The 9,762-nt window shown below is 36.7% G+C and overlaps 1 protein-coding gene across 1 annotated transcript; it reads right to left on the reverse strand.

Annotated features, from left to right (window-relative positions):
- Positions 1-308: 308 nt before the first annotated feature.
- Positions 309-9,762, reverse strand: pycr1a (pyrroline-5-carboxylate reductase 1a). Its single transcript, XM_051716643.1, has 8 exons — positions 9,608-9,762; positions 9,335-9,407; positions 4,634-4,704; positions 4,363-4,542; positions 4,052-4,273; positions 3,763-3,855; positions 3,503-3,666; positions 309-925 (listed from the first exon to the last, which is right to left on the reverse strand). The coding sequence occupies exons 2-8, from the start codon at positions 9,399-9,401 to the stop codon at positions 760-762; spliced, it is 963 nt and encodes a 320-aa protein (XP_051572603.1). The 5' UTR covers positions 9,402-9,407; positions 9,608-9,762; the 3' UTR covers positions 309-759.

Genomic DNA, 9,762 nt, shown 5'->3' on the forward strand with positions numbered 1-9,762 from the left:
CATATAATGCCGAGTACTGTTTACTCGTGTCTATATATGGGGTTTTATTTATTTAGAGATTATTTTCATGATTCAGATATAACCGACAGAACTACCTCTATAAGACTTGAGTTTTGCATTTTTGTAGCAAAATAAAACTAAAACACAGCTGAAGGACAATTGTATTATTTAGAATTAATTTTCTTAATGTTCTTCCTAATGTAATTTTCCTAATAATTTAAGCTTAGTTTGATTAGAACAACCCTGATCAATCATCAAAAAGCGAAGAGACACAAAACGAGTGAAATAATCCAATGGGCGATCCCTCAGAGCTTTGTCTTTTGCATTGTGGAGTATATTTATTGTAACTATTGAAAAGTATTGTTTAAGAAAAAAAAAACATTCTTTAAAAGAAAAAAAGCCTTCAAAATGTTTAATAGGAGACACTGAATCCTACAGAAATCCAATATGACAAATCCCACCATAAAAGCTTGAATTTAATTCAGGTCAGCCTAGATACAGGGTTTGCAAAATTCAGTGGGGTGATTCTTAACAGACATTCAAAATGACTAGATCAGTGTATTGTTTAGAGTGTGTATAAAGTTGAACTGTAGTGATACTGCTTTAGGTCTTGGTCCAAACCAGCATAAGGACAAAAGTCAAATTTAGAAAACATATTGATCATACTGTAACAGATTACAATTTTTTTTTGTCTTAGTCTCTTCTGTGCAATTCTTTGAGTGGTTTTGTCCCTTTTCTACACCATGGTTATGATCAGAGTCAGTTTTTCTTGTGTTTGGAGGAGTTGTTGTTAAAAAGACTGAGGCCTGTCCTGACCCCGACCCCTGCTGAGGTCGCACCCGGCTGCTGAAGCACTTTGTCCAAAGTTGTCTTCTTTATGGCAGCTGGAGAAATCTTCTCCTGGTCAGCCAAGTGCTGAAGCTCTCTGTCAAAACAAACAAACCAGTGGGCATGAAATAGGGTCGTTCCTTATCAACTGAACCAGAGGTACATTTCTGAAATCCAAAAATTAGATAAAGGTATAAAGCGTAACAGTGTCTGCCCACTTTTTCAACCATCTGGGTTCTGGAAGTATTTTTCCCATCCATTTTTTGCCTAGGCTTTTCAAAAAAACGTTCATAAAAGAGTTGTAAGCCATGAACCAAACCACCCGGCTCAGAGGTGAATCACAAGATCACAAACTGTGTTTTGAGGCAAAAATATTTTTGAAAAATCAAACAAAAAGACAAAGGTACAAGACTGTGTTCTTACCGTCTTTTATGAGGGCACGACCTACAATCCCATGAAGCATTGCGAATGATGGAATTGAATAAAAAAAACGAAGGGAATTTATAAAACTACTGATTTTAAGTTGTTGATTACAAGTATAAATTAGCAGTTTAAAAGGTGCTGTAAGCAATTTTTTTCATGTCAACAATTTTACTACTCCCAGAAAGATATTAATGAAATAAGTGTCATATATCTCACCAGTCTCCGTGACAGCTCTAGACTCTGTAAACAGCAAACAAGAAGTGTCAGCGGGCCACGGACAATGACGCTTTCTGCCTTCAATCATTTTGCATGTTCTCATAGTGTTGTAGTTGCAAAATATTGAGGCATAATGCATTTTTATGCCATGTTGCTCATAATAGTTGTCAGTTGAGGGCACTATTTTGCTGCTTTTGACAGCCGTTTTTGATAGCCAAGGCTATCCAATGATATCTCAAAATTCTAGAATGGCAAAAATTGCTTACAGCACCTTTAAGGATGAAGAGACAACTCGATTACATCATTCACATTGCGTCACTGGATTGGGCGGTCGCTCCTGGGGTCATTTCGTGGGCTTTGTTGGCCACAGTTCTCTGATTGGTGAATCTTTCTCTGCTGGACCATGGTTAATGTAGTTTTTCACCAGGAATTGGGAAATCAAACACGATTTTAAACAATGAAGTTGAAATAACGCAGACGGATAGCTTCAACTGAGCATATTCCATCGATGAACAACCTTAGAGCTCAAGGTAGGTCTGTTTTTAAAGGTTTATAAGTAATTGTTGAAAATCAATTTGTCTATGAAAAAAAGGGGGGAAGAGTCACGTGTGTCACTTATTCTTAATAATAGTGTATTTGAAATCAAGATTTTGACATGATTGTTTTTATGTGAATAAAGGCACATTTCTAGTTTCAAATTGATTTGTACTTCAGACCTTTGTTTTGTTGTAAAAGACGAACTAGCTTCATACCATGTGACCCACATTATGTTTTCGACAACTGAATGTGGGTAAAATTTAACAATTTATGCATGGAGCAACATTGAGAACCCCATATCACTGGGGTTTAACCATATAGGGCTTTTAAAATTTAAGTTTGCTCTGAACCAGAATCTAAAAGATATTATGAAATCTTTAATACTTCTAAAGTTACAGGCACTCCAACTTTAGGAAAACAATTTCCAATTTTAGACTCACACCACTGGCATATAATGCAACAAGGGGTGCTGAAGTCAACTGATTTTAGTGAAGGATCTCTGTGTAAAAATAAAATGATGATGCTGACACCTTTCTACGTTTTTTTTTTTTTTTTTTTACCTGTAGTTTTGCTCCAAATTCATAGGCAATCATTTTGACCCTCATTTACAAAATAATGGATTATTCAGTAAATATTCATCCATGTCATTAAATTTTTTGGCTTTCATCATCATTTGTGTACTTTTCTTCACAAAAAGTGTTAACAAAACCATACATTTCAGCCGGGGATGTTTCTGAAATTTTTTTAGTTTCTAAAATCCAACTGAAAACAGAATTGTTTCTCCATGGAGACCCCATAAAATCAAAATGTGTGTTTTGAGTTCATAACTGAGATTATTGGCAGATATACAAATTTAAAATTTACAGTCTTTCACTGAGGAAACTTACCTTAAATATGTTGTTGTTGTTTACTTTATTGTCCACTGACATAGACATTTTCCTTTGGCTTCTCATCACAATAATCACACACAAGATCTACAGGAGATCCCAATTAAAAGTAATAATAATATTGACGACTCATCATGTTCACAGGGGTGAATACATATTTGTGTCCGATAAAATGCCCTCTAGAATGAGAATGTCACTCACCCCAATACCACCAATGGCATCAAGGTTAGACTGGTTAACTTTGGAATTTAGCTGGTATGCTATGACTACTTCATTATGCGTGTAAAAAGCAGGTTCTCCATTGATGGAGAACCATCTTATTTATTAGTTATTTTGCAAGTAACAAGTATATGAAAAATTTAGCCCATTTTGGGGGGCTCTTATAAGTGCTTAAAGTCTGATTCAAGAAGATCTAATATTGACTGACCAGTTATATGTCATTTATAGCCCCAACTTCCTGTTTCAATGTGAAATACATTACCACTGGAGAGAAAACTGAACTCAGCAAGCGATTTCATGGGGTCATGAAGAAATTAGAAAATAAAAAAACCACACACAAAAACAACTAGTTGAAAGTTACTGGTCTAAAAATGAAGTTTTTTCGGCTGTACCTGGTTCTAATACATGACGCCTCCACAGCGTTTATCAGGAGGCTACGGAAGCCCCCGCTTTCCATGACATGCAGAGCATGGATCGTGGCGCCTCCAGGTGAAGCCACGTTGTCTTTTAACTGGCCGGGATGTTGCTCAGACTCCAGGAGCATTTTTGCTGCCCCCTTACAAAAAGCATCATTGTACTGTAAATCTCAGACACACAACAGTTTATCAGATTATCAACATCATAAATGATTCAGAGATTGCCAAGCACTAACAAGCAAGGCCTGAGCTCCCAGTCGCACAGCCAGTCTTCTGGGCAGTCCCATCTTCACCCCACCATCAGCAAGAGCATCTACAGCTAAGAATGCCTAGGATGAAAGAATATATCAACCTCAACTTTGAATTACACTTCTGCTTCCTGTTTGAGACCACAATTCACTCAAAGGGAATTTTAAAGACATTGTGATTCTGAATGGACCACATTCCCACCACCCTGCTCAATGGTGGCTGTTTTTAACTTCTCTTATATTACGAGGTAACTCTAACATGGGTTGTCATACTTACATAGGCTGGGCCGCTGCCACTAAGGCCAGTGACGGCATCAATCAGGTCCTCTTCCACCTCTGTGCAGTAACCCACACTGGCCATTAGCTGCTCTAGGAGCTTCCCATCCTCCACCTCAGCATGTGTGCCTGTAGCGTACACTGTAGCCCCTTCACGCACCACCACTGGGGTATTTGTCATACAGCGAATTACTTTAGGAGCATGCCGGTACTGCAGCAATTTCTGCAATCAAGTAAGTTATGAGCTTATAAAATAATTAGTTACTTCGCTTCATCTATGAAGAAATTACTGCATCTATGCAGCATACTGACCTTCTCTATAGAGCTGATTGTAACTCCTGCCGCACAAGAGACAATGAGGTGGCGGTCTTCGATGTCTGGTCCGATCTCATCCAAAACAAATGGAATAATATGTGGCTTGACTGCTAGGAAGAGAACGTCACTCTTGTTCACAGTCTCTTTGTTACTGGTGGTGAAGTATGCTCCCATTTTCTGCAGTACAGGCAGTTTGAATCTGTATCAGTGTTTTTAAACAATGGCTAACATGTCTTTGATTTTTAACAAAACCTTGTCAAACACTCACTCTGAGCCCAATGACAGTGGGCAGGTCTGTGTCTGGAGAGCTTGCTGTTATCCTGTGCGTGGCAATCACACCTGATGGACGGGAGAGTAAAATCTAAAGTCTTTTTCATAGTGTTGATGAGAACAGGCCTCTATATATGTTACAAAAGAGTCTTCAAGGGGAGGTACTACATTTATAAATTATGATTTTGGAAGGATTGAACAATTTTGACTATTGGTCTACCGATATATCTCCTAGGCTGATAAATCAGCCAATATTCTGAATTTTTTAATTATCGGCCGATAAATTTTTCCCATTTTCCCACTTCGAGGGTTCTGAGAATCGCCGGTTTGCATCTGAAGCGTCGGAGACATGTAAATGACCAATCACATTTTTTTGTTACGTGCAATCATACCGGTATGCAACACAGATTCATTTAAACGGTCCACATATCAGAGCCGCAATAAACACGTTTGAGCTCATAATGTTAAAATGCTCATGTGTTTCATTCTCCCTCTCTCTCCTCAACAGTTCCATGTAACTTTTAACTGTCTTGTCTAATGATAAAAAGGCAAATATCAATAAAACTAATATCATATATCATCTGCAAATATGCACTTCTCGTATAAACAAATGTAATAAACCAAACTCACACAACTTCAACAGATTCAGCATCCTGTGGAGCGCTCATTTATTTACCTTTAAAGCACGTATTCTATCAGCCTCTCCTCAGCAGTTCCCTGTCATTTTTATCTTTCTTTTCTAATGATAAAAGGCAAATATCAATAAAACTTCTATTATATACCGTCTGCAATTATCTCATTTAAAAAGATGAAATTCACGAACCACACGAAAATCCAGAGTTTTCTTCCCGTCGAGCGCTCATGTAATATCTTCCTCTGAAGTGCATATTCTATCAGCCAGAATCAAAACTTCAGGATCAAATGTTCCTCTGATTCACAAATCATGACGGTCACTCCGTGACAATCCAAGCAGGCGATCCAGGCCATTTAAACTGTCAGGAGATTGCTGCCCGCGCTAGATCTGCATCTTGCCTGTTTGAGCATCTTCAAAGTAAATGTCTCATTCACTATGCACTGTACACGTGTAACTGGTTTGATTCGGTCTTTTGTGAGAAAACGCGATTACTAATGTGCACATGCTAACCATGGTTGCTGGACTACTGTGTGTACTGTTATTTCCTTCTTCCTAATCTATTTATTTATTTATTTATTTGGATTTTTCCCCTTTTTCTCGCAATTTGGAATGCCCAATTCCCAATGTGCTTTTAAGTCCTCGTGGTCACGTAGTGATTCGCCTCAGTCCGGGTGGCGGAGGACGAATCCCAGTTGCCTCTGCGTCTGAGATCGTCAACCTGTGCATCTTATCACGTGGCTTGTTGAGCGCGTTGCCACGGAGACATCACGCCATCCACCGTGGCAACCACGCTCAACTCAGCACGCGCCCAACCGAGAACGAACTACATTATTGCGATCACGAGGAGGTTACCCCATGAGACTCTACCCTCCCTAGCAACCGGGCCAATTTGGTTGCTTAGGAGACCTGGCTGGAATTACTCCGCACGCCCTGGGATTCGAACTAGCGAACTCCAGGGGTGGTAGCCAGCGTCTTTACCACTGAGCTACCCAGGCCCCCCCTTCTTCCTAATATATTAATTTCTTTATGTGCGAATAAATTACTATAATTTGATGACTAAACAGAAATCTGAAGAAACTGCTATCTACCATTTAAAATAAATTTTTTTATTATTTTTTACAAAGTTAAAGTTTTGTGTGAAATTGAGAAAATATACTGCTAAATAAGAGTTTATACTTTTTTTTAGCAATTTTTTTAATAATTGTATTTATGTTTATGTTAATTACTATATTAAATTGTTATCGGCCATCCTGCTCTCTGGATATCGGCATCGACTATTAAAAAAACCCATATCATTCGACCGCTAATTTTGACTATTAACAATATTTTGCGACTTTAACTACCAAACTAAAAAATAATATATAACAACTGTATGATTACATTAGTATCTGTTTGCATCTTTCAAAGGCAATTTTGTCTAAGGTAAACATTCTGTTCATACAGAGTCTCTAAAAGGACAGGGAGAGAATATATTTTCTGAAATACTTTTGCGTTCCCTTGCAATAGCTTTGTCCATCCCTTAAAAATCAACCATGGTTTACTACAGTAACCATAGCTGATTTACAGTATTTGTAGCAAAACTAGAGTAACCACATAACATAACATGTTTTTACTACAGTAATAATTTTAACTGTGATATTCATAGTAAAACCACAGTAGTAATGGGCTCCAGAAAATCAAAACTATGGTAATAAAAACCATGATCATTCAGCAAGAAACATGGTTACTATAGTAACACCATGGTTCATTTGTGGTAAAAGTACATGGTAAAAATCATGCCCTGACACAAATTTACCACGGCTGCAGTAACAATGACTGTAGTACCCATTTTCTTGTGTAAAGAACCACAAAATTACTACAAATTAACCATGGTGTTACTATTGTGTGTGGGCAAAATTATGATTTTTATACAGATTTTGTCTTGTCTGTATTATGGTTATACCACACCTATCATGGTAAAATATGGTTACTGTAGTAAAACAATTGTAAATTTTGTGGTTACTATGGTTTTACAAAAAATTCCATAGTTAAACTCTAGTTATACTGTAGTAAAACCAAGGTTAAAGGAATAGTTCACCCAAAAATGAAAATTCTCTCATCATTTACTCACCATGATGCCATCCCAGATGTGTATGACTTTCTTTTGCAGAACACAAATGAAGATTTTTAGAAGAATATTTCAGCTCTGTAGGTCCATACAATGCAAGTGAATGGTGACCAGAACTTTGAAGGTCCAAAAAGCATATAAAGGCAGCACAAAAGTAGTCCATACAACTCCTGTGGTTAAATCAATGTCTTCAGAAGCTATATGATAGGTGTGGATGAGAAATAGATCATTTTTATTATAAATTCTCCTCCCTGCTCAGTCAATCTCCACTTTAACTTTCACATTCTTCTTCTTGTGTTTTTGGTGATTCACATTCTCCATGCATACACCCCCCACTGGGCAGGGAGAAGAATTTCTAGCTAAAATGGACTTAAATATTGATCTTTTTCTCACCCACACCTATCATATCACTTCTGAAGATATGGATTTAACCACTGGACTCATATGGATTACTGTTATGCTGCCTTTATGTGCTTTCTGGAGCATAAAAATGTTGGCATCCATTCACTTGCATTGCAAGTACCAACAGAGCTGATATATTTTTTAGAACAATCTTCGTTTGTGTTCTGCAGAAGAAAGAAAGTCATACACATCTGGGATGGCATGAGGGTGAGTAAATGATGAGAGAATTTTCCTTTGTGTGAACTATCCCTTTAAATTTCATAAGGGATGGATAAAGCTATTGTAAGGGACTCCTGTTTGTAAGCAAAGTATTTCAGAAAAGTAATTCCCTCCCTGTCCTCCGTATGTTTATATAGTAAAGTAACATCTCATGTTTCATAATAGGCACAGATAACAAATCTTAAGTTATGTGTATATATATATATATATATATATATAATATTGCTGGAAGTTTGTGCTTGTAATATTAAAAAATATTATTGTATCTTTTAGAAAAAATGGCAAAAAAAAAAGAATTTACATGTAACGTGTTTTATTAAAGATGGATTATTGATTGCATTAAAACAAAAAACAAAAAAAAGTTGTAAAATTTTCTTTGGTGTCCTTTTTACTTTTGATATAAAATGCAAAAAGATACAAAAAGGTGAAGCCTAATTTACGTATTTTAAATAAAGTTTAAATATGTCAAGTTTAAAAATCTAAATAGCATTATTTTTAGGGCCCAAGCACTGAAAGTGTGAAGACCCTATTGTTCTTCTAATGATTATTATTCTTTTTTCAAGATTTTCCGTACTTTTGGGATACTTAACATGCATGAAAACTCTTAAAAAAATAAAAATAATAAAAATTAAAAATAAAATAAATAAAGTGCAGGCTCTGAACTTTTAAATACTCCTCCTAAAGGATTCATGTGACTGGCACCAAATTTGTGCAACATGATGCCAATACATTGAAGATGCTAAATTGCAAATGTATTTTTGATATATTGAACCATGTTGCCATGGTGAAGCAATACATTTATGGTGAAAAATGGAAAACAGGAAGTGCCTTATATCATCTGTGTGCATTGATTTTGATGAAAATTCAACTGTATGTTTGGTCTTGGGGGCTGATCACATGAATCCGGCTATTATGGGTCACGGTCATAGCGCCACCTATTGGCAACAGGAAGTATGACACTTTTAACAGACTTTAAAATATTCCTCTTATATTTATGCAAATTGTTTCAAAATTGTTTAGAATAATGTCAAATGCCAAATGCATGTGTCCACCTTGCATTGCTTTCCGAAAGCCACCGGGTGGAAATGGACCAGTTGTGCTTGGGCCCATCATAACTGCTTGCTATATTTATTATTATTATTATTATTATTATTATTATTATTTTATTTTCAAGGATTCACCTGTAGTAGCTCCCCTGTAGTTTAATACAAATTGGTTTCATTTACATTTTTGATCAATTGCAGTTTTATTTTTGTATTATTGCATTATTACAGGAATAAACACGCAACTGTCCTGTCGTGTTTTTGGTGGTTGTTGTTGTGTGTACTTAGTTTTACCTGCTGCTGCGAAGCCCTTCACCAGCGCGTGAGCCAGCTGACCCGCTCCGATGAATCCAACACTCATTCTGACCTAATAACAACAACACCGATGAGTTTTCACCAACGGACTAATCAATGAAAATAAACATGTTTCAGATCAGCGGAAGTAACATCTACAGTCTGCTTACGATATGCTTTATTTCCTGGTCGGAATCAAAAAGCAATACGCAGCTTCCCAGCAGATACCAAATCAGAAAACAAAAATATTTAAGAGTAATCTAACAAACGTACCTAAAAATGGAGATTTGGAAGAGCTGGTAAAGATATTCAGCTGGTTTTACGTTTGTTTATCGTGTTCACTTCACGTAGTTTATCCACAGGCTTTTACTTCAGCTGTAGTTCCAGAACTGGTGTACCAGGATATAGCCAATCACGGAAAACCACTG

This window comes from Myxocyprinus asiaticus, chromosome 14 (assembly GCF_019703515.2).
Source record: "Myxocyprinus asiaticus isolate MX2 ecotype Aquarium Trade chromosome 14, UBuf_Myxa_2, whole genome shotgun sequence".
Taxonomy (NCBI): domain Eukaryota; kingdom Metazoa; phylum Chordata; class Actinopteri; order Cypriniformes; family Catostomidae; genus Myxocyprinus; species Myxocyprinus asiaticus.